Source organism: Camelus dromedarius, chromosome 15 (genome assembly GCF_036321535.1).
Source record: "Camelus dromedarius isolate mCamDro1 chromosome 15, mCamDro1.pat, whole genome shotgun sequence".
Classification (NCBI taxonomy): domain Eukaryota; kingdom Metazoa; phylum Chordata; class Mammalia; order Artiodactyla; family Camelidae; genus Camelus; species Camelus dromedarius.
Genome location: NC_087450.1, coordinates 41105797 through 41131834, shown reverse-complemented (window position 1 = coordinate 41131834; position 26038 = coordinate 41105797). Strand labels below are relative to the sequence as shown.

Genomic DNA, 26038 nt, shown 5'->3' with positions numbered 1-26038 from the left:
AAGCATACATAGTACCTAAATCAGCCAAGGCAAGGGGAGTGGTGAGGGCATTCCAGGCAGGTGAACAGTATGAGCCCAGCCCTGGGAATAGAAAGGGAAGGGGCATGTGTGCGCGTGTGCACTGGGGAAACAGTGCTAGTGAACAGGCTGGTTTTTCAGAGTGGAAGAGAATAGACCAGTCCCAATGGGAAAGCTAGACTGCAGCCAGATTATGGAAGGTCTCAAGTGTGAGGCTGAACTCTTTGGGTTTTTTATTTGGCAGACTGGGAGCCATTGAAGGGTTGATATGTGTTTGGCTTTGTTTCAGGGAAGGAATGTGGTATGCATGGAGGTGAATTAGGAACATTGTTTTGGCAACACTGTGGCCATGGGAGCTACTAGATGTAGACAGTCTTAGGAGACTGTAGCAATGGTCTAGTGGGACAGTTGTCAGTGTGGGTGGAGCAGTAGGAAAGAAGGGATGGATGTGAGGGAATTTGTAAGGGAGGGCTTAACAGGGCTTGGGGGTCTCGTATAATTTTGAATTAATTACTTAGCAAGACAAAGAAATGACAATTGCTCAAAGCAGCATCACAGTAGAAACAGATGTTATGTGAGGATATTTTGCGGTTTGTCATGTGGATCCAATTCAGGCAGGCTGTAAGCCAGGCCAGAATGTGCAGGCACATGATGCCGCAGTTGTACAAAATTACTAGGAGATGCAAATGTGCACACCGTAGACTTATAACTTGCGATCCACGTTTGAACTGTCCCCGAAGAAGGAGAGCTCTGATATGCTATTGTCTCCTCTAAGTCCTCAAATGAAAGGAAAACAGAAACATAGAATTTTAAAGGTTTGGTGGGGAGGGTAGATAGTTCAGTGGTAGAGTGCATGCTTAGCATGCATGAGGCCCTGGGTTCAATCCCCAGTACCTCCAATAACTAATTTACTAAATAACCAACCAACCAACCTCCCCCCACCAAAAAAATTCTGTCTCCCCTTTTCAGACGTATCCAAGCAGTTGGGTTTAATAACAACATTCAGGCAAAATGAGAGTGATACTTGAATGGCTTTTGTGCATTGTAATGGCTTCCTGAAATAAAATTGGTAAATAGGAGAGTTTGGTTTTCTATCAGGGATGGTCTACAAAACGAAATGCACCGTCTATGGCGCATTCTTAGAGAACCGGAAGACGTGTGTACCATTTGCATTCATGCTCTTGAGCTTGCCAGCTGTCATTCGCTTACACCTACCTATACCATTTTCCCGAGTAACTTCTGAAACTACTAAAATTCAGCCTTAGACTTCTGGGGTTTGTGGACTGTTGGAAGCTGAAGAAAGTGAGAGGAAGTGGTCACCAAGCCTCCCAAGCAGGATTTCATAGACTTAAAGCCAAAATTAAACCATAGGCCCTTAGGTAGTTGTTATTCTCATTGCCCCCTACTTTTTTGCAAAAAGTAAGAACAAAGAAATCACTCAGCTATCAAGCTAGTATGTGCAGCCCTAAAAAAGGAAAATGCCACTTCCTATCATTTTCCACCCCTCCTTCAACATACATACGGCATTCCTTTTCTTTTGTCAGTTTTCTCCCTTTAAAATTTTTAAATTTTCCTGAGTGTTCTTCCTCGGTTAACTGGCCGCTCACCTTGGTGAGGTTATACGATATTACTGGCAGTGTATCTGTGCAGAGACACGGATTGGTGGAAGGGCTGTAGGAGTTGAGAGGAGGTGCGTGGTCACTGTGGACTGACGGGGCCAGAGATGCGACAGGGCTTAGCTCAGCTGTTCACTGACTGGTGGGAAGTAGGTCGATGTTCGAGAGGGGAGCTGGCTTCACAGGTAGGTGAAGAGCATGAAGAAAGGTGAGGATTTGAGGATTCACTAAGCATCAGTGGCCATCCCAGTTTATGCCTTTTATCCTGGTAACCTGTCCACTTTAGCGTTTGTCCCAGATTTTTAATTTTTGAATGAAGTGCTGTTATTAATAGTTACATTAGAAGAAGTTGGAATGGGTTTTCCCAGAGAACCACTTTGTTCTTCCATCTCTGGCCATAGCCTCATCTGGTGTTGTGCTCAGCACGTGTGTAGTGGATGGAGCTCCTACTGTACAATGTGCTCAGATCTGAAAGATGACCAATAGGAGCCTCTTTTCCCCCAGCCCTGTCCAGTTGCACCTTAACTCACATTGCCCCTTCAAGGACAGTGTGCAGGATGCTTGCTGAGAAGACCAACTGTGCTTGCTCTGAGTGGTCGAGGATTGCCACCTCCTTCACATCTTGGGTGGTGGTAGGAGAAATGTTTGAGCCAGTGTCTCAGTAAGCCCTTTGGAATATATCAGACGTGTGTGCCAAGTTGTGGCCTGTGAGGTGCGTGACGTTGCTTGGCTACCAGTTGGCAGGATTAGTGGGAAATGTGGGGAATTGTAGGCTAGATGTCTGGGGAGCACAGGCAGAGCAATCCTGCCAGAAATAAAAGTGCATGGAGAATAGTCTGAATTCTCTTTCTGTGGGGTTTTGGTCACTTACTGGATGGTCTAAATGTACCACTATTCCTACGTTATATACTGCTTGGTAACATTTATGTAGTTTATAATAAACCCTTTTGGCCATAATCATCTCCAAAAAGCAGACAAGTAAATATGTTTTAGCGGACAATTAAGTCAGTTTTCACTTGTCAAGAGAGTTAATGACTGTATAACTGGCACAATATGTAGTGGATATTTACATTCCACCCCAGGGACTGCAGTCATATCACTGGTCACATGCAAACCAGAAGACCCAAGTCTTCTGAAGAAATATTAGCATATATGTCAAAAGTTGGTTGTTGTTTTTTTAATAGAAAGCATGTCCAAAGATGACGATTTACTACGCAGCTATAGGAGGTGCATTTTCATGTCATTCTGTGAGGCTGGACTTTTTATCTAGAGCAAAGGAAAACGAGCGAAGCTCGTTTAGAAAATTAGTTGATGCCAAATTTTCTTGTGCATGTATGAAAAGTGAGGTCATAGCTGTTAATATGCTAGCTCTTTTAGCAGAAGTCGTTCATTAACAGTTGAATTTGCCAGTTTTATATCAGTAACATCAGGTGCTTCAGATAGAAAACTCATTAATTTGGTTCTCATAATGGTTTTAATTTTTTTTCACCCAATTGGTGGACTCAAAATAAAATTTTTGGAAATTCATTCTATCAAAGGTGAAATACCTGGCATTGTTCTAAATGCTATAGTTATTTCAGTTAAAAAGTTAAACATTGGAGATTAAAGTATTTCCTTTAGTGGTGACAATAAGGATACAAGTGTCGGTGGAGTGTGGTAACGTGGTAAACATGAATGCTCTTCCTGAATTAAGAAAACCTGTGGAGCAGAAATGCACTTGGAACTGGTTACAGTGGTAGGCATAATGGTCCAAACAAGCTGCTACCATTGGGAATAAAAACTAGCTGTTGTCATTTACAATATTTTCATATTCACTGTTTGAGTAATTGAACTACAAAATTCTTGTGAATTAAATTCCTCTAGTATGGCAGTATATGCTTTCTCTTTTAGCTACACATCAGATAGGGGACTTTGAAAATGTTTTGAGTTTTTGAAGAATTTATCTGTCAATTTACGTATCCTACAATGATAGGAACCTTTTTTTTTTTTTTAAGGAGTCTGTGTTTTGACTGCATTGTGTTCAAAATCAATTGGAAATCTTTTATGTATTTAGTTAATGGAGTTCAAGAAAACATCAGCTTTTAAAGCTTTTAGCAAATTATTATTATTGAAAGCAAACTTTTGAACAGGAGGACATTGAAATATATCTTGAAGAGGAAACAATGAGAGTTCAGATGATGTACAGGATTTACTTCTAAAATATATAATCTCTCTTTTGACCATCTCTACTGTATTAGTCTTCTAAGGGCTATCATAACAAAATACTACAAACTGGGTGGTTTAAATCACTGAAGACATTTATTTTTTCACAGTTCTGGAAGGCAGAAGTTCAAGATCAAGGTGCCTTCAGGCCTGGTTTCTGGTGAAGTCTCTTTCTGGCTTTTAAAGGGCTGCCTTCTCACTGTTTCTTCACATGGCCTTTTTTCTGTGCACATGTAGAGAGACCTCTGGTGTTTTTCCTTCTTCTTAAAAGGACACCAGCCCTATTGGACTAGAGCCCCACTATTATGATTTCATTTAACCATAATTATCTCCTTCATGCCCTATCTCCAAATATGCTCACACTGGGCTTTGGGCTTTAACATATGAATTTTAAGGGGGATACAATTCAATCTGTAACATCTACCTAGGAGGAATCTTTTCTTTGTAACCTTTTTCATTATGACATTTTCAGTTACACAAAATACAAATAGCAGAGAGACCAGAATAATGAGTCCCCTCCCATGTGCCCATCAACCAACTAACTTTAACAGTTATTAACTCATGACTAACTCATGACTGATCTTGTTTCATCTGTATATCCCATTCTATCCCATATTATTATTCTTTTTTAATTTTTATTTTTTTGGAGGGGGAGAGGTCTGTTTATTTATTTACTATTAGGTTTTTGTTTTTTTTTTTTTTAATGGAGGTACTAGGGATTGAACCCAGGAGCTTGTGCATGCCAAGCACGTGCTCTGCCACTTGAGCTATACCCTCCCCCATGCCCCATATTATTTTGAAACAAATCCAATATATTACTTCATTTTTAAATGTTTTAGTATGTATCTGTAGAAAAGAATCATTGATAGAGAAAACTTACTTGATGAATTTTGTCGTATTAAAAATATTTGTTGAAGAAAGGTACTCTAAATGGAGGCCGAAGTCAATACCTAAGAAAAATATTTATAAGCTTCAAATTAACAAAACTAGAATTAAGAATATCCTCTGTTTAGCAGAAGTTGCTCTGAGCTTACCAGTCATCTCAGCACATTAAAAAATTTTCCCCAGCTTTATTGAGAAATAATTGACATATAACAGTGTGTAAGTTTAGGGTATACAACATGATGAGATTTGATGCATGTATATATTGTGGATGATTACCACAATAGCATTAGTTGACACCTCTGTCACCTCACATAATTACCTTTGTGTGTATGTGTGTGTGTGTGTGTGATGATAACATTTAAGATTTACTCTCTTAGCAACCTTCAAGTATATAACACATTATTGTTACCTATAGTCACCATGCTGTACATTAGATCTTTAGAACTTACTCATCTTATAACTGAAAGTTTGTACGCTTTGACCAACATCTCCCCTGTTCCCCCCAACCCTCAAAACTCCTAGCAACCACCGTTCTACTGCTTTTATGAGTTTGGCTTTTGAAGATTCCACATATAAGGGAGAACATATGGTATTTGTCTTTCTCTGTCTGGCTTATTTCACTTAGCATAATGCCCTCAAAGTTCATCCATGTTGTTGCAAAGGCAAGATTTTCTTCTTTCTTATGGCTGAGTAATATTCCATTGTGTGTGGGCACACACACACATGCAACTCTTTATCCATTCATCTCTTGGCAGTTTGTTTACGTGTCTTGGCTGTTGTGAATAATGAATGCTGCAGTGGGCATGAGGGTGCAGGTATCTCTTCGAGGTAGTGATTTAATTTCCTTCAGCTATATACTCAGCAGTGGGATTGCTGGATCATATGGTGGTTCTATTTTAAATTTTTCCTGAGTGCATTTAGAAAGAATGTTTTCTCAACTAAAATCATTATGACCTGCAGAGAAGAGTTTTAACAATTTTCAATGTATTAACAATAAATTTGACACCACTAAAGAACAACTTTGAAATAGACAGCAGACAATTTTATGAAAAATTTAAAGTACTAAGATATTGAAACAAAGTTTATCAGAAAAATATCGATGACATAGTATTAGATATGACTAAGGAGCTGATTAAAGTATATGAATATCTACTAAGAAAAATTAATTTTAATTCTGTAATATATTATGGAAATATGCAAAGTCACAATATATAGCTTGTTTAATGTTCCTTTTGTTATTTTTAAATGGTCAGATAATCAGCATTTAAATTTTCTTTAATAAATTTTTATTTTTCAGTAAATAATTCTACTTTTGAAAATGGTTTTCTAGTAGAACCATCTTATAGATCCCCTGATATAGTAAAACCAATTTGTTGAGTAACAATTTGTTGGCCAACAAATAAGATCTTTTTAAAGTCATGTGATTTTAATTATTTTTTAATGCCTTGTTTCTCTTTAAAAAGTACTGCAGTTTGAACGGTACATTATGTGGTGGCCTAACTGAGCATTATCAAGATCCTGCTGTGAACCAGCCCTGGATGTGGGGGTGAATTAGACCATGTCAGCCTATCAGCAGAGAGCAGACCGTTCCCCCTGGACAGTGATATGAATAGTACTAGCTTGGGAAGGCCCTTAAGTGCCCTTCCTCAGGATTAGCTAACCCAGAGATGTGGAAGTCTGTTGTGGTTTTAAATAAAAGAGTGATACGACAAAAGTGGCATTCTAGGAAGTTTAAATAAGGCATGAATGTCATGGATGAGTGACCGATCAGTGGCTTTAGCAGTAAGGATGAGAAGATAAAACAGGGTGAAGCTCACTATTAAGGAAAATTTTCTGGGACTTATTCACTAGATTGGCAGGACTGAGGCAGAGTTTGGAATCCAAGAGCATGCCAGTTTTCTCAGTTGTCTGATTTAAAAGGAAATGCCCCTATTGATAGGTGTAGAGAATTTGGGAGAAAGGGAAAATATCTTTGGTAGGGGAAGATGATGTGATTTTGAGTGTTGAATATGAAGACTTTGCTCTAAGTAGAGGTGGCTAATGGTCCACTGGGCATAGCGGCCTGAAGCCCAGTAGTGTGGTCAAGAACTGAGCTTGCAGATTGGGGCTTTTCCATGGAAGTAAGGTGGAGCCATGCAAGTGAATGAATTCTTTACAGAAGACTATATTGAAAGAGAACACCAGGCAAAATCTTGAACTTTGGGCATCTCTAGCAGTTGGAGGAAGGCAGAAGAAATAGCACCAGTGAAATATGCTTCAAATAAAATATACCAGAGTCTTGACAGGAGAGATAGAAGGACCCCCAAAGAGGGGATTCATGGAAGAACAAATATCAGGAATGTGACAGGTAGTGATACCGTCTAAGGAGGGCGAAGACAAGTTCATTGGATTTGGAGCTCACTAATGACCTTCAAAGCTTCAGGAGGCTGAAGAGTGTGTGGCCGATGAGGAAATGGACATAACATTTATAGACTCTTCATTGAGCAAAGAAATGAGAGTCAAATTGTAGAGTATTGTCCCAAGGGGCAGAAGAGTCCAGTAAAACTTTTCAAGTTACTGGGAACCTTTACCTGGTTGAACCCCACAGATGACAGAGAGATTGAGTGCTGTAAAGAGAAGGGGGATGATAACTGGGGCCTGTCTTTCTAGGGAAGAGTGGAATGAGGACAAGGAATGAAGGTGTTAGGTCTGGACACAGGAATCATGTTTCTAACGAGACAGGAAAGAAGGTGAGAGCATTAATAGTATAATAGCAATTTCTATTAAGCATCTTCTGTGGTCTGAGCTAGAATATAAGTGTAAATAAACTCTTTATAAACCATTTTGAGGTATTGGCGGGGGGATGTGCTACAAAAGCCTCTTGCCCTGCTGTGGTTTATATGGGCCAAATGGAGAGAAGAGGCAGAATAACTGCCTGTGACTGGGGGTAGAGTCAGCAGACACCAGGCTTTGGGGGCCTAGTGATGGCGCTGGGACTGGGATGTGGGAAGGCCTGATGGAGACGTTATGAACTAGGAGAAACACTTGGGAATTGAATAGGAGGCAAAAATTAAGAAAACGTGTTTCAGGAAAGGAGACTAGCAGATGCAAAAAATGTAGCGAGCAAAGATTTCTTGGTAACTGTAGCTTTTGATTTTTTATTTTTACATTCAGTTATAATAATAATACTAGCAGCTAACATTGAGGATTTACTAGGTGCCTGGTACTATTCTAAGCATTTTTCATATCTTTTGAATCCTCAACACAATCCCTGAGGTATTTACCATTTTGTCCCCTCATTTCACAGATGAGGAAACAGAGGGATAATTAATTTACACCAGACCCCACAGCTTATGTGATGGGTGGAGCTGCTGTGTGAACGTGGGCTTTCTAGTTCTATAGCATCTACTCTTAACCTCTGCTGTTTTGCCTCTGGAGGATGTTGTCTGATGTTAGGAGGGACTGGCCATGTGGCTGAGATCCAGGTAGAAGTTATGGAAAGCCTTGAATACAAGACTGGGAGGTTTGAAGGTTTTTCTGCCTTTAATAAAGAACCAGCAGGGCTTTCTGATCAGGAGCAAAATGAAGTTATAACTTTGATGTTTTGGGACATTCCAGCACGTGACGGTGAGGGAGTCTCTGCAAGACCAGGGAGTTTGGGAGGAAGCAAGGCAGCCCTTTCCAGCTATGCTGCATGTAAGACCAGACTTCTGTGGTGTAATACTCTGCTAGAATTGTTCATTATCCTGAGAGCTTGTGCTCTTCCTTGATTTGTAGGGGTTAACTTTCTCTTTCCTTTCAACTTTTGAAAGAAAAAAATGTTTTTATTTGAAACGGACAGAGTTTCTTTTGTGTCCTTGTGTTATTGTGGTGGAGAGATTCAGGGAGATTGGAGCTTACATTCCAGTGAAGAGATAGGATGAACATATGTGAATAATATGTAGAGAAAAAAGAGATTCTTTCCTTTTTGTTCTTCCTCTCTCATATTGGTAAGCAATAAAAAATGAAACTCTGAAGGTCTGACTTGCATCACTGCCAAGAAATACGAGCCCCACGATAACATCTGGGCTGTAGCTGGGGCGGAGGGAGTTGGGGGCAAAGCTTGGCTGCCATAGACCTGCCTCTGCATCCTGGTAAAATCCCAAAGTAAATCACTTCAGCTTCCTCTTTGGTAAAGTGGAGTTATCATCCCTGCCTCAATTTGCTGCTGGGAAAATCAGAGCCAAAGTGTATAAAGTGTCTAGCGTATTTCCTGGCCCGTAGGAAGTTCTCAGCTGTCGTAGAAATTTCTATCCTGCCGTTGTAGTGTGGTAGAAAATCACTGTTACCCCATTCATGGCCAAAAAATAGGGAGGTGTATCTAACAGGAGAGTCTCCTGCAGATGATCCGTGAACACCTGTGTTACCCCGTATTGTCAATTCTCTGGAAAGAGAGCAAGCACAAGAATCAGTGGTATCCAAATCTAGGACAGGAATTAGAGGAGGGAACTAAACGATTAATAGCCTATTTAGTAAAAGAAAAAAGTGTGTATGAAATTTAATTGTTCCTATTTGTTGAAATTTAGTTTAAAGGAAGACACTGAAATAGAGGGAACTTTGAGAGAGTGAGAGAAGCTGACATGTTAAGACTTGCGTTTCCTTGGGGAAGAGAACTTAGTATTTGGCAAATGAGAAATTTGATAACAAAAGAGTTGGTGGTGTATATATTTTTTTAAATATGAAAACTGAGTGTCAGTTTAGGAAAAGCTACTACCAAACAATGTTGATATCTTTCTTGGATTTGGCTTCAGTCATTTCCTGTTTAATGAAGCCACATTCAACGACTTATCTGCATTTGGGGTTGTGGGAATGAGTCAGGGATGTGGAAAAGAGAAAATGGAGACAATAGCTTGGCTTCAGGATTCGAGTGTAACATTTGACACTTTATTATATGGGACATCAGAAAAATTCAGTCAGTCCTATAGGAAAATTAGTGAAAAAGGATGAAGCCACTGATTATTCATTCATTCTACAGAAACCATGAGGGGGAGGGAAATTTGAGTAGGAGGCCCTCAGTTTAAGGAAGGAAATTGTAGTACATAAGCGAATAACAACTACGGCAGATGTGCTTCAAGTACCCCTCCCTGTAAAACTTAACTGTGCAGTCGTGAAAGTAACCCATGCCCGTTTTCTGGTGGACCTCGGAAGAGCAAACTGTTCAATTTCTATTTTGATTATTGGGTTATTGAAAATTTTTTTAATTGAAGTATAATCAGTTACAGTGAGTCAGTTTCTGGTATATATAATGTCCCAGTCATCCATTTATACATATATTCATTTTCATGTTTGATTGTTGAGGTTTAATAAGTGTCACAGTCGCTCTCTTTATTGCACACCAGGAACCAGGAACCGTTTTGTGGCTTTAGGCATATCATTTCCTTTCTAGGTCTCATTTTTTTTCTCAGCCTCTTTTCAGTTGATTTCTAAGGCCTCTAATTGAATTGATTTCCTCCTGGTTCCTCAAACCTACTGATTCTAAGTATTTTATTTGCATCATCAGTGTACTTGTTTTGCCACTAGATGGCACTGATGTATCTTTCAACCATGTCACCTCCAGGTTCTCAGTCTGGGATCTGAAGGAGCCTTGGTGTTTTTGCTTAATCCACCCCCGTTTAACAACTGGGAAGCGGAGACCCCGAGGTTAAGTGACATGGCCAAGTCACACAGGTCCTCTGAGCTTCTTGAATCCCAGTCATCTCTCTTTCCCCTCTATTCCACTGTTTCTCTAGGGACTTTGTGAGAGAAATTCAGAGAGAGGTCATGTTCTCAACCATTCTGGCTTTTTGATAATTATTTTTAAAATAATTTTAAACCTTTTTTTAAGTACCTGTATCATCACATTCAAAGTAAGTAGCCGGCCTGCTTCTGTGTTGTCTTGGTTCCCTCAGAGAAAGAAGCTGGCTGTCAGCTTCTCAAGACCCCTGCCCTGCCTGCGACTGGCCTGCCTTTGGTTTGCCCTGGAAATACGCTCCACAGACACCTCAACCAGAGCCTCCCTACCAGAGGACTGTCTTCCTCCACTCCTCCCAGTCCCTTGGTGGCAAGTTTGCCTTCAGCTCTCTCCTCCAGCTAAATGTGGCCGTCCATTCTTCTGCTTCATCTTGTGCCCTTGCCTAATCAGGAGAGTTGGGTGCGGGGAGTAGCTAATGCCCTAGTTATTCAAAAATTGTTCTTCTGGGTTTTCTCCGCACATGTTCCCTGGACTCCCCTGCCCCCACCCTTTACTGGCGACAGGGATGGCACTGCCATAAATCATGGCTGTGTGTGGGCAGAAGGACGGACTGGGCGGCAGTGTGGCCACATGGGGAGGACCCGGGCTCTGGAGTCATGCTGACTGGGCCTTGAACCTTGCCTCTGTCGCTGGCTGACTCAGTGGTGCAGGGTCACATCTTTAATGAGGGTAATATTTACTACCTTGTAAGGCTGTTGTGAGGAACAGATGAGGTAGTGTGTGGAAAGCTCACCTTATCAGTGCTTGGCACACAGAGCAGGTGCCCATTGAGTGCTGAGCATCCTGGCTGCTATTGCATGAGGAGGAACGGGGGTGACTGTATTGTGTGAGACATGGGAGCCTGAGGGAGGCTCGGCCAGAGGAGCTAGTTTTTTTAATGGAGAAGGAAAGGAGGGTTGCAAGTATGCTAGGGTCTATGTCAGTGTTTAGGAGAAATAGTGTAGAACTATGCGGCCCCGTCCGGTGGCCATGGGCCACGTGGGACAGTTGAGCACTTGAAATGTGGCTGGTCCAAACTGAGATGTGCTGTAAGTGTCAGATATATATCAAGTTTCAAAGACTTTGTATGGAAAAAAAGAAAAGAATGTAAACTATCTCAATAATTTTGTATGTTGATAACATGTTGAAATGATATTTTGGATATGTAGAGTCAAATATGTTACTAAAATTAATTTCATCCATTTCTTTTTACTTTTTCAATGTGGCTACTAGAAAATGTCATGAGGCTAGCATTCTGTTTATGTCTGCTAGCATTGGGCTAGAAGATAGAGACCTTTGGTACCCAACCATGTACAACTTCAATTGGGGGAAATCATGTGAGAAGTGTTTTGGTTCTTTTTTTTTTTAAATTTCTTTTGAATTTTTTCTTTTATGATGTGCTGTTCTTAAAACCATGACCATTATAAATCAAGGTGCCAGTCAGTGTTGGTAATATAGGTTAAGTAATAGTTTAAAATGAAAACAAGAAAACATGTATACCAAATATTCTCCTTAGTCCCCGAAATTCCAAGGACCTCAACTGAGTATTATTGTATGAATGTATTATTGATGGTTTAGTGGGTCATCCACCAGCAATTATAAGATCTAGAGCTGTTTTTTTTTTTAAGCCATTTCATGATTTCAAAGACTAGGATGTGTGTAGAAGTCATCTCCCATCATAATTACATGTTATCTGTAGATGAAAACCTAACAGCAGTTAATGATCTTAGAATTTTTTTCAGATAAACACTATTAAAACAACTACACAAATGAGCAAGAGTAAAAAGAAGAGAACCATAATACTATATAGTAAATTAACATCTGCCTGATTCTTGTTAAATTTATTTAAGTTTTAAGACCTTGGTTATATAACATTGGCTTGTTTAAAAAACTTAAATAGTAATCTCATCGCCAACTTGTTTTAGAGCTGTAAGATAATTGCTAATTTCAGACATTTGTAACCTACGTCTTTTCAGGTGGATTGAAAAATAAAGTTCTTTATATCTTGAATTTACACTCACTTTTTTAATAACAACACACGTGAAATAGTTTTGTGGGAAGTTTGTTCTTTGCTGATGCAGGAAGCATGCAGGGCACATGCATTTTGAGAACTTTGCAGACAATTCTCATTTTTCTTAAGTTAGTCCCAGAATGAAGTATCCCTCATTCCAAGTAAACTCGCTGCCATAATTCATTGGGTATAAGATGCCGTCAATTGTAAGAGGCACATTTATTTTATGTGCCACCTTGTACAGAAAATAAAATGCTGCCAATAAAACTGTGACAAACTATTGGTTATTAAGATGCATCTATTTCAGAGATGTTGAATGGTGAAAAAAAAGTGCGCCTTATAAATGGTGAAATATAATACACAAATTTTGAAACTCTCAACTTGGTTAGAAGTAAGATACCTTAGAGGGGAGGGTATAGCTCAAGTGGTAGAGTGCTTGCTTAGCATACATGAGGTCCTGGGTTCAATCCCCAGTACCTCCTCTTAAAATAAATAGACCTAGTTACTTTCCCCTACCAAAATAAGATTATTAAATAATACAATAATAAATAAAACAAAGCACTTTAAAAAAAAAGAAGTAAGACAGCTTGTTTCATGTATTGTTATATAAGCTAGCATCTGATTTTAGGCCCTCTCAGAATGAATCACATTTGGTGAGTGTGATTTTGTGCATTGAAACTCTTTTCATTTGATTCTATAAATAACCAGACAAAAGCTAAGTGTAATGAACTAATTTTTAAGTTGCTAGAGCCCCTTGATTCAGAGAAGTGAACTTCTAACTTAATTTCAACCTAGCACCCCTTCTTCTCCCAGCTCCCACCAAAGCACCCACCCCGTTTTCAGCCGTTGCCTATCCCCCTAACCAAACCTCTTCTCCACAGAGGTTCCTGAGAGCAGTTATTATAGCCTCTTGTGAATTCAAGGCAAAGTGTTAAATTGCCCAAAGATGTTTACCTTCTAAGCCTTATCTCTAATTATCGTCTAAAAATCTTTACCTACTTCAAGAACTTTCAGGCCTCAATTATCCATATAGAACAAGCTTTATAGGAATGGTGGGGCAGTAAGGGCAGCCCCCTGCTCTGCCTCTGTGGAAGGCTCTGGACAAGATAACAGAGCACCTCACTTCTTTCTCACTCTAAAGGGCTCAACCAAATCTATCTGTTGGCTCACTGCCTTTGTCCCGGGAGTCAAAGAAAGTAAGAAAGTGGACTGCATTCTGCTGCTGGCCTTACTGACTAAATCTGAAAGGAAAGCAAAGCTGTAATGGCTGCATTTCTGACTAATTTCATTGAATTTTTATCGGTTTTATCTTCCTTTTGATAGAGTCTATTGAATTTCAAGGAAACCTGGTGGTGTAAAGAATTCTTCTGAATTTCAATAGCCACTTCCTAATTTACCTGTTTTCTGAATTTCTGTGTTTACAAATCTTACTGACTTAAGTCAGGCTTTCCCCTTTGAATGACTGGTAGTCCAGATTCTGAGCCTACTTCTAAATTTTTTCAGACACGCCTAAGCAGATATGTGCTAGGGCAGTTTGGCTCTTGGTTAAACTGCATAAGGACTTGTGGTCTAACTTGAAGATGGAAGCAAACATTTTTCTTCTCAAGTCTGTAATACATTCATCAGCTATGAACTTGCTGATACTTTGTATACTTTTTACATAGTTGATAACCAGTAAAAATGTTAGATGAATCCCCCATTTATAATATCAAGATTTATCAACAGAGCTCTCCGTTGCTTTCCCGGAGTTGTTCAACACAAAGAATGGTCTTTCTCAGCAAAAGATGTGCAGTGATATTGTACATGTTTTCAGTGTTACATTAGCTTTGAAAATTATATGGAAAAATGCCATCTCCATTGCTAAGTTTCCTATGTGAGAACTAATATAAAATGTAGAATATTTGTTATATAACTCTGCATTCTTTTTTTTTAAAACAATACAGCATTTTTATATAAAGAACATTTCATGTTTCTACATTGTACTAATGAGTTTTTGTTTTTTGATTTTTTTCTTGCATTCTTATTATAGAGGTGTGTTGGTTGATAGTCTCTTAAATGATTTTCAGATTCCAGCCTATAAATGCCCTTTGTGTTTGAATGCCTTTTTCTTTTGGTCTCTGCAGCTTGGAGTGTGGTTTTCTCTTGGCTGTGCCTATTTGGCCTTGGAAGACTATGGAGGTTCAGCGAGGGCGTTTCAGCGTTGTGTGACTCTAGAACCTGACGTAAGTTTGTTTGATCTTCTTTCCACATTACAGCTCTTTGATAGTCTCTGAGTTATTTGAGTTGTACTGTAGTTCAGAACAGCAATTTCTACGAGTATGTAATTTCAGTTATGCAAGATGGATGAGTTCTAGAGATTTGCTGTACAACATGGTGCCTACAGTTAACAATACTATATCGTGCACCTAAAAATTTATAAAGAAGGCAATCTCATGTTAAACGTTCTTATCACAATAAAGAGAGAGAGAGAGAAAAGAAAGCAAAACAGAGGCAAACTTTCTATTATTCTATGTCCAAGAAAATAAATACCAGTTCCTTTAGTTTTGGAGGAAAGTATACATCGATAGATGGTCACACCTTAAGGTATTTGATTTATAAATCTAGAAATTAATTTCTTCTTATAGTAGCTAAGTTATTAATGGTTTTGCTTAGAAAATAATTTTGATAAAACAGTTTTTTAGCTAACAATATACTTTGCTGAAGTATATATAGCAAAATGTCACATATATTTTGCTGTTCACTAATATGTACTGCCTCTGTTAAACTGCATTTTTAGAAAGTTCTTCTAGTTTACAGTCTTTAAATATTTAACAGCTTTACTGAGGTGGTAAATAATTTACATACCATTTAAACTGTACAATCCATCGATTTTTTTAGTATATTCAGAATTGTACAACCATCACCATAATCAATTTTAGAATGTTTTTATTATCATAAAAAAAAAGTTCTTATACCCATTAGCAGTCACTTCTCATTTCTCCCAAACCCCTTCCACCCTGACCCCTGACCCCCAGCCCCAGGTAACCACTGATGTACATTATGTCTCTACAGATTTGCCTATTCTGGACATTTTCTGTAAATGGAATCATACAATATGTGGTCTTTTGTAACTGACTTCTTAATTTTTTCATGGTTCCTCCATGTTGTTGCATGTATCAATATTTTCTTCCAATAATATTCCATTATATGGGCATATCACATGTTATCAATCCATTCATCATTTGATGGGCATTTGGATTGTTTCCACTTTTTGGCTATTATGAATTATGCTCTTTGAACAATCATTTACAAGTTTTTGTGTGGACATATGTCTCTATTTCTCTTGGGTATATACCTAGTAGTAGAGTTAACTGGGTCATATGTTAGTTCTGTGTTCAAAATTTTGAGAAACTGCCAGACTGTTTTCTAAAGCACCATTTTACATTCCCGCTAACAATGTGTGAAAGTTCCAATTTCTCAACATCTTTGTCAACACTTGTTATTATCTTCTTGATTATAGCCATCCTAGTAGGTGGTATATCTCATTGTGGCTTCAATTTGAATTTCCTTGATGGCTAGTGATGTGGAGCATCTTTTCATGTGCTTATTGGTCATTTTATGTCATCTTTGGAGGAATGTTTATTGACATCCTTTGCCCATTTGGGTTATTTGTCTTTTTATGTTTGAATTGTAAAAATTCTTTTTATATCCTTGATACAAGTCCTATATCAGACATATGATTTGCAGATATTTTCTTTCATTCTGTAAGTCGTTTTTCACTTTCTTGAGAGTGTGTTTTGAGGTACAAAAATTTTTAATTTTTATAAGGTCCAGCTTATCTGTTTTTTCTGTTGTTGCTTGTGCTTTTGGTTTCATATTGAAGAATCTATTTCCAAATCCAAGGTTATGAAGATTACCTTATCTTTTCCTCTGAGAGTTCTATTGTTTTAGCTCTTACACTTGTGTCAGATCTGCTGTTAAGCCTATTCAGACTTAATCAGACTCTGTGTGGTGGTGGATATTCAGTAAACTTATTGTGGTAGTCACTTTACCACATACAGATACATCAAATCATTACGTAGTACACCTAAAACTAACACAGTACTATATATCAATTACATCTCAATTTAAAAAAACCTAAACATCATTTCAGGTAATGTATTTTTTCAGTTCAAGGATTTTTATTTGGTTCTTGTTACAGTTTCCATGTTTCTTTTAAGATTGCTCATTGTTCCCTTATTATCTTCATGTTTTCTTCAAATCTTTGATTAAATTTATAACAACTGTTTTGAAGTTTTTGTGTGGTTATTCCAACATCTCTTTAATTTCTATCTGTTTCTATTAACCAATTTTTACTTTGATTGTGCGTGAATTTTCCTGCTTGTTTGCCTGTCTACCAATTTTTTTTTTAATTATTATATCCTACACTTGTGGATGCTATGTTGTTGAGTTTTTCAGTTTTGTTGTCTTCCCTTGAGGAAGGTAGAGTTTTATTTTGATATTTGGTTAATTCATTTGTGGATCAGCTTGATTTTAAGCTTAGGATGGGTCTGGAGTTGTCCTTATTCTAGAGTTGCAGTCACCCTTCCCTTAAAGTATAACCTTTTGAGGTCTGAACTTAATCCCATAGGTGATCAATGAGAATTATCCACTCTGGTTGGTTGGAACTTGAATAACTGCCAGTACTGTGTGACCTCTAGACTCTCCATTCAGCTCACAGCTCTCTGGTCGTTGTTCTCCGCCTGGCCGTAAGAAGTTTTGCCCTGTACATGTACAGCTTACTAATCAGCCAGGGACTCAGGGAGATGCTTATTGAGATTCCTGAGCTTATTCTCTGCAAAATTTCTCATCCCTGATATTTTGTCCTGCAAATTGAAGCCCTAATCGCTGATCTTTTTCCCTTCGTCTCATTAAGACTTGCAATGCTGTGTTTGGTTTCTGCCATTCTGTGCCTCCTGATAAACATGTAGGTTGCTTGACGAGACATCTCAACAGCCCTTCTCTCAAGGCTCACAATCCTGTGCTTCCCGTTGTCCAGCTTCTCAAAAACAGTTGTTGCCTAACTTTTGTTCCGTTTGTAACTTTTTATGGTGATATAGCTAGCCTGGTACTAACTGTGCTGTCTGTAAGCAGGGGTCCGTTGCTGTTTAATTTTAAAATCATATGTATGGTATTTGAGAACTATATACTCTATATTTTATAAAAGGTGGAACAAAGAGGAACATACATAATTTATATCTTTCTTTTGAGACTCAACATTTATACAGAGGTTTTAATTTATTTCTGTCACTACATAGAAGAATAGGTAGAAAAATATGTTTGATTGATGAAATACTTAGGCATAACACTGGAAAACACATACTCCTTTATTCTCCTATCTGATGAAAGATGACGGTAAAAAAGGAAAGCCTTTTAGGATAGAAACTCATGCTTTGAATTTGTAATAAATCTGTACATTGTATATATTACATTGTAAATTGTCCAGCTGTTTTGTTAACTCTAAATTTGGAAATAAAATCTTAACTAAATTCCAAGTTATGATATAATAGTTATATCATTTTGTTGTTTTGTTTTTATTCTAAATTATAAATGTTAAGTTTATTTAATTTTCTCATATACTTTTAAACATACTTTTTTGAAAATCGTGATTGTAAAGAGCACATCTTAGACTAGGAAAATATATTATGTTTTTGGTTGTAACAATTATTATCCCTAAATGAGAACAATCTATAAATGGGTTCTCTATCATTTCAGAATGCTGAAGCTTGGAACAATTTATCAACTTCCTATATCCGATTAAAACAAAAGTAAGTACCTCAGAAAAATATGAAGAACTTTGCTTCCAAAATAAATGAATGAGATTTTCTTCAACTGAACACTGAAACATTGTGCCTTATGCTTTATCTTTTTCCCTCGCCTGCCCATATCTTTGAGTTAGAATGACTTAATATAGCCATCTGAATTCTAAATGTAGTTTATTTCTTGAAAACATTTAATATGTAATAAAATAAGAAATATTATTTGTAATCTTTGAGAGTGAAGTTTTGTATCCTAAATTTCATTGCATGATAAAAGCAAGCATGCCTTTAGCCAGTCAGCTCAACTGATAAATTCTTATTATTGATTGCTTACCATGCACTGGACATTACTGAGAAATATGAGAATGAACCAATGTCTTCAGGGTGTATTGGTTTAGAAAATAAGATATTATACCATATTATTCTGAAAAATTGACTAACAATTTAAGTGGTATGTAGTAAATGTCAAGTGAGAAATACAGAGAGGGCTATGATAGTAGCAGGTGATATTCGTCGAACCCTTATTCTGAGCCACTCATGTAGTCCTGTGAGGATCTCAGAAGAGAGAAGGTGTATGATGCTCGGTCAGAAATGCTTCTGAGAGAAGGCTGGATTCAAGCTAAAGTTTGAAGAATGGGTAGAGGGGAGAGAGGAAAGTCTTTCAGCAAGAGGAGTGGGGACCAAGTGCAGAGTGACAGGCACGAATGCCACAGTTCAGGAGGCAGGAAGTAGAACAGTCCAGCTTGAGACTCTGGTGAGATTCACCGGGAGAGATGAGGTTGGAAAGGTCGGTTGGGGTCAAATGGCAGCGTGTTCTGATCATCTGACTAACTAGTTGAGACTATGCTGCTGGTAATAGGAAGCCAGAGATTTCAGTAGGGTAATTTCATAAAGAAAGAAGCTTTTTAGGAAGATTTATTTGGTGGCAGACGAGAGAGGAAACTGGAGGCTGGGAAACCAGTTAGGAGACAGCTGTTGTAACAATCCAGGCAGGAGATAACGAGACTGGAAGAAGAAGGGGCAGATGGATGCCAGTTTATTAAGGGGACAACCAACTGGGCTTATTGACCGGCCACAGAAAGCTAAGGAAAGGGAAGGATGGCTGTTGCTTCAATTTTAAAGAAATGAATTAAAGGATGGTTATATTTCCATTTTTATTTGGCTTTATTTTCAAACTTAATTTAATTATTCTTTGTGGATTCACAAGTATTTTTAAAGATATTAAATCCACATTACGTCGAGATCATGAAATGCTTCTGTTCCTCTTGGATGACATTCTATATAAATAAAGCACTGTTTGTTCTGTCACTCTCTTTGGAAAATAATGTTGTGTTCGTGATTAGGACTGATTGTGTTAAAACTCAGTAGAGACCTTTTTGGTTTAAATCGAAAGGCAGGGGAAATCCCTGACATACTTGTGGAATGAACTCATTGGGTTTTCTTGTAACCCTGATGATTTTGTATGTAGCAAGGCACTTGATACTCTGCATTGTCCTCCAGCCCATTAATCTGAAGAATTCTAGTCGCTTTCTCTCAGTAGTTCTTGCACATTGTTCCCCAACTTCTTTTTGACGCTTTTTTTTAATCTTCCTGAAGCTCCATGAATAGGTTTTTGTGTAAAAGTGGGGTTATAAAGTCAGAGGTAAATCATTCTTTATTTTTGCCTTTTTACTCTTTGCTTTCTTTGCTGCTCCGGACATAGCTCATTTTTGACTCATGAGATTTTACTTCAGGGGCAGTTATTACTGCTCCTCTCAAAAGAATCTATCTGTGGCTTAAAATGACCCTTTAAACTATCTTGTCTCCCACTCTGCTATCACCAGGTTCTTCACTGAACAGCTTTTTTTTTTGCTGTTTTGTCTGATTTCTTTAGGCATCATGTCCCTACCAGTCCCTAGGGAAGATTTTCCATCTTCCTGTATAACTGTCATGGTGCAGTATCACTACTGTTGTGGGCTTGATAAGTGAATCCAGAATTGAAGCTCCTTATAAAGAAGTCATACTTTCTGAAAAAGAATTTTATTGCAAAAATTTTTTGGCCAGGAAATTGTGATTGGAGGATGGGAGGACATACAGAAAAAAGGTAATCCTCCCAGCATGGATCTCTGCCTGCTGAGTTCCTTTCAGATGGGATAACTTCCTCCTCACTCCTGTAGGGATGGGAGACCTGGGGACCCTCAGTCCACCACTGTCGAGGGCAGTTGCTGTCACATGTGAAGTGGACATAGGGAGTGGGGTAGAGAAAGGAAAAAAGAAGGGAAAAAAAATCCCATAGAAGCAACTACGGCTGAATTTGAGAAAGTGTTAAAGCAGGGGTACTTTCATTTATAACTATAAACGAGGGTGGGCCAAAGGATAAAGGAATCGGTACACTCCATGACAACTTTAGGTAAATTGTTTAACGTGGAGAGTAAAAAACCTAAACTGCAGTCAGTTGGCTGTTATGAAAAGACTGAAAGGACTTAATTGTGAAGTTGTTTTGATTGGTACTGTAGGTGTATTAGAGATTGAGTAAATGACTTGTGTGTTCAGTGACTTGTGGGGAAAGTTACTGATGATACAGGCACACTTACTTTAAGTGCTTAAGGGGGTGACTCTCAGAGCAATGGCCTATGTCAGCCAGAAGAACCCTCACCAGCCCCTCTAAAATTTGCCTGGAAGTCAGTAGAGAAGAAGGGTCTTGAAACACTGAGGCTCAGCAGGGAAAGGGAGGTAGACCTTGTAGTCTGAAGTTAGCAAATTCAAAATGGCTACTAGAAAGGAAGATTGATAGCATACCTTTGAAAGAGGTTACTATAATTGTTCAGTCAAACATTTATGATCTATAAGGGAGCTATAGTGTTTGTCCAACCAGTAGAGTAAAGCATTAAGAATCTTTTTGATGGCTGAGATGTTTAACTTTGAGAATAGGCTACTTGAAGTTATATTGATATCCTTGTCACTATCAAGTTTTTAATAGTCTTTTCTATTTTCTTAAGTGGCTTGGATAAGGCAAGGATTCTGTGATGGCTTGGTAAACCTTATCTGCCTAGCCTGGTTTTAATTTTTATTGATTTATTTGACTTTTCTGGTTTTTAGCTCATTTTATATGTTCATGATATTCTCTTAGGATTTTTAAAAAATTACTAATCTTATTTGTGCCATTTTTATAAATTCTAAATGGAATTTAGTTAGACATTTGTCTGTCTTTTGGTTTTCTTGATCCTTTCTATTCTTTCTTTATATGTTTATTTCATATCTCTAGTCTTTTTTTCTTTTCTAGGTTTATTTGGTTTTCTTCTACCAAATTAAGTTGAATGTTTTAACTCATTTATTTTCCATCCTTCATATAGTATAATCAATACATGTAAAATCATAAATTTTTCTCTAAATACTGTTTCACCTGTATCCTGCAGATGGTGATATATGGTGCTTTCATTAAATTCTAAATATTTTGTACTTTTTAATGAGTTTCTCCCCTGCTCCCCGACTGTGCATTTTTCTTTTTTTTTTCAGGAGTGCATTTTTAAATTTGCAAACGTATTTTTTAAACTGTCTACTTACTACTGATTTCTTATTTAATTGCAGGGAATATGGTCTGTATACTTTTAGTTTTACCTTTTTAAAACACAACTCATAATATTTTTTGTTGTCAATAATTATTTAAATTTACTGACACACTTCATCAATTTCTGTTCTCACTATTGATCATTTTTTGTATCTCTTTTCTTCTCTTTGAAGTCCCTTTTATTTTTGCAATAGGAGATCTTTTACTTTAAGTTAGGGTCAGTAGGTGGTAAACTTTCCTAGTCTTCGTACATCTTAAATATTTTGATTTTGCATTTACTCTTGAGTGGTAAATTTTGTTTTTGTTTTTGTTTTTGTTTACATTTTTATTGAGTTATAGTCATTTTGCAATGTTGTGTCAAATTCCAGTGTACAGCACAATTTTTCAGTTATATATGAACATATATATATATTCATTGTCACTTTTTTTTTTTTTTTTTTGCTATGGAAAACAGTATGGAGATTCCTCCAAAGGCTAGGAATAGACTTAGTATATGACCCAGGAATCCCACTCCTGGGCATATATCCAGAAGGAACCCTACTTCAGGATGACACCTGCACCCCAACGTTCATAGCAGCACTATTTACAATAGCCAAGACATGGAAACAGCCTAAATGTCCATCAATAGATGACTGGATAAAGAAGATAGGATATATTTATACAATGGAATACTATTCAGCCATAAAAACCGACAACATAACACCATTTGCAGCAACATGGTTGTTCCTGGAGAATGTCACTCTAAGTGAAGTAAGCCAGAAAGAGAAAGAAAAATACCATATGAGATCACTCATATGTGGAATCTAAAATAAACAAAACATAAATACAAAACAGAAACAGACTCATAGACATAGAATACAAACTTGTGGTTGCCAAGGGGGCAGGGAGTGGGAAGGGACAGACTGGGATTTTAAAATGTAGAATAGATAAACAAGATTTTACTGTAAATTTTGTTGATTATAAAATTTGGGGCTGCCAGTTATCTCCCTTAACACTTCAAAGGTAGTATTATGTTGTCCCCTGCCATCTTTTGCTGCTAATGAAATATGTGCTGTTCTCTAATTGTCATTCTTTCATAGGTTTTAGAATAACCTTTATGTTCTGCAATTTCATATAATGTGTCTAGGTTTCACATAATGCTTGGTACACAAAATATACTTTTGATCATAGAATTTAGATGTTCATTCAGTTCTGGAAAATGCTCAACTATTATCTCTTTCAAACGTAGCGTTCTGCCATTTTCTGCATTTGTTTACTCTGGAATGTCTATCAAATGTGTGTTTGAACTTTACTTCTCATTCTTTCCACTGTCTCTTGACTACTCTTTTTTTTTTTTAATCTGAATTTTGTGTGAATTTCTCACTCTTGTCTTCCAGTTCATCATACTCTCTTTGACTGCGTGTAATCTAGTTTTTGTCACCTGTTGAGATTTTTTGGTTTGTTTGTTGGTCTCTTTTAATTCCCGAGTTTCCAGTTGGTTTTCATTCATATCTCCCTGTTCTTGTTTCATTTCTCCCCGTTTTTGTTTACCATTTCCTGTTAGGGAACTTTGAGGTGGTTTGGGGTTGTATGGACTTCTGATTCTATTTACTAACGTGAATGATTAAGGACTGACAGAAAGTCCACATTAGCATTTTACACATTTAGCTATTGTTTGTTTAGCCATGATTGTTCATTATTGTTTTCTTTCAAATTTGACCTTCAATAGAGTAAAAGCATTTAGAACTTTACAAGAAGCCCTTAAGTGCAACTATGAACATTGGCAGATCTGGGAAAACTACCTTCTCACTAGCACTGACATTGGCGAATTTTCAGAAGCCATTAAAGCTTATCATCGGCTCTTGGACTTACGAGACAAATACAAAGATGTTCAGGTAGGATATTCATATTTTGTTATTTCAGTTTGAGTTGATACTAATACTTGATTATATGATATAAATTGTTTCCTTGATTATACACAGGAAAATTTTGTTAAACACATGTAATATATAAAAAGAGTCAAATATTTTTAATTGCATATTAATTCTGGCATTCCAATATCAAATGTGTTTATGTAATCACAGACTGAATATTACTGTGACTCAGTTATGAAAATCTGATATATGACTTACACATGTGTAGTAAGCTTGCAGAAACTAAATAGAAAGATGCTCATGTTGTTTATTAGTATGATTCTCAATGTAATAGCTGGATTAAATCCCATACTCCTTTATTCAGTCATTGAACAATCATTTACTGCATACTTTCAGATTGCTTGAATGATACAGAGTGAAGACTAACATTTCCTTTGCACTGTTTAATGAGATAGCCTTCATCTTGAGATGAAGTTCGGCCTGATTGACTCTTAACACAGTACAAAAGTACTATATCTTTTCAGAAACCATGGGAGACTTCCCTCTATTTTTGTCATTCAATAGGATTAAGTACAAAGACCTTGTGGGTTTAACTGTGGTTGAAGAGAATGTATGAAACAGGAGCTTATACAATGTCAGGGGGCTCAAAAATGTAATACTTTATTTGCAGTGGTGAATTTGGGATTATGAAAAAACAGAAATAACATCTAACATATGATAATACCTCACTACTATTATAACTTATTATATGTGTACTCCAGCTGTTTCAAAATTTACCCCGTCTAGGCGTGTGTTTTCAGCCCCAGCCCTTGACCTTTATGCATGTTCTTGCATATCCAGTTGTATAATTGTCTAAGTTGCTTTAAAGCTCAGGTTCTGGGCAATTCACTTAAAGATCGGTGGCCTCCAGTGGAACCATATATCTACTTACAGGAGCTATGTTTGTTGACCCCTTCAATTCCTTTTATTTTTCTGGATTTTGTGTGTGTGTGTGTGTGTGTGTCCTTTCTAACTGTTGTACATTGACCATCCATTATAGAGAGAAGGGACTTGAATTTTATAAACTAAAGATCAGCTAAAATGTGAATGTTAAAACGTGAATGGAGGCGCAGCAGCATTTTGCATCCTAGAGCGGATAGGAACCCTGGCAAATCTGTTTGCACAGTGCCCTGGCAGTCCAGTACTTGTCCTGCTCACCACTGTGACAGTTCTTTCTCTTCTGCACTTAGCCCCTTGGCAAAGGGCACTGATGAGGCTCTGAACAGACCTCAGTATGTTGCCGAACCACTGAGGAAAGGCAGAGATTCCAAACTGCCTGCCTCTTGTTTACCTCAACTGTCATTTTTTAGAAGACCCTTCTTTACAAAGAAAGCCTCATGAAGCCTGTTCTAAAATCTCAAGGAGAATGTAAATAATTTCCATTCGTAGTATATTCCATTTTACACTTGAAATAAATTCTTTTTTTTTTCCTTTCACATTGAAGAAAATATGCATAAAACACTCAAATCCAGCACCCCTCACTCACTCCAGCCTTCTTTAGAAATACAAACTGTCAGAGCAAGAGGGGACCTTAGAGGAGTCCTGGAGGTGAGGCTGAGTAAGCTGCACATGGACCAGAAAGGTCCTGCCTGATGAGACCGGAACAGGTGATGCTCCAGGCCGTCCATCTGCTTCCTGTGCTGCTGGGGCTGCTGCCGCAGCCTCAGATCCTCCTACGTTGTGTTAGGGTTGGCTTACTCGGTCAGTCCCATCCCATTAGTCTTCTGTCGTCTGTCTCCACTTTCTAGCTGATCTTTTCTTTCTGATGTGAGTGGGGTTTCCCTTCTAAATCTATATTTTGACCCATAGCAATCCTTCATATCTGCTAAAGATTAGTAACAGTTGGCTAACCAGGCTGGCTCTTGGTATCCTGAGGAAATCCTGATCATCCTTTTATGCTTGGTACCTGCAGGAGTTGGGTTTATATAAGGACTCCTAAGGGTGGGGTCTGGGCTCCTGTCCTTCCATCAGAGGTAGACTTTGGTTGGGTCTAGTACAGAGGCACTGAAGGAAGGAGACATTTCTGTTTTATCTCTTTTATTCTCTTGTGCTTCCCAAGACACATAGAACAGTTCAAATAATAACTAACATTTAGTGAGGGCTTGCTATGTGCCAGATACTGTGCTGAGCAGTTGACACATGTTAGCTAGGTTAATTGTCACCACAGCTCTGTGGGATAGACTTGTGCTATCGTAAGTTATGTCTCACTCCAGAATGTGTGTATCCATCTTCCCCCCTTATTTTTGATGAAATTAATAATACAAAAGAAGATAACTGTTCACAGGCTGTTTTGAAAAGCTGTTACCTCTACATCATAAAGAGTTATGAAGTCATCAAGATGTTGCTGATTTTAGTTGACTTA

General features: G+C 37.8%; 1 protein-coding gene across 2 annotated transcripts in view; it reads left to right on the top strand.

The window, feature by feature from the left end:
* Window positions 1–26038, top strand: part of TTC27 (tetratricopeptide repeat domain 27) — a 143992-nt gene that overhangs the window by 94205 nt on the left and 23749 nt on the right. For both annotated transcript variants that reach the window (XM_010987780.3, XM_064494607.1), the window contains exons 14-16: window positions 14584–14682; window positions 18194–18246; window positions 23493–23658. In XM_010987780.3, the coding sequence (XP_010986082.2) occupies window positions 14584–14682; window positions 18194–18246; window positions 23493–23658 (318 nt within the window). The remainder of the gene's footprint in view (window positions 1–14583; window positions 14683–18193; window positions 18247–23492; window positions 23659–26038) is intronic.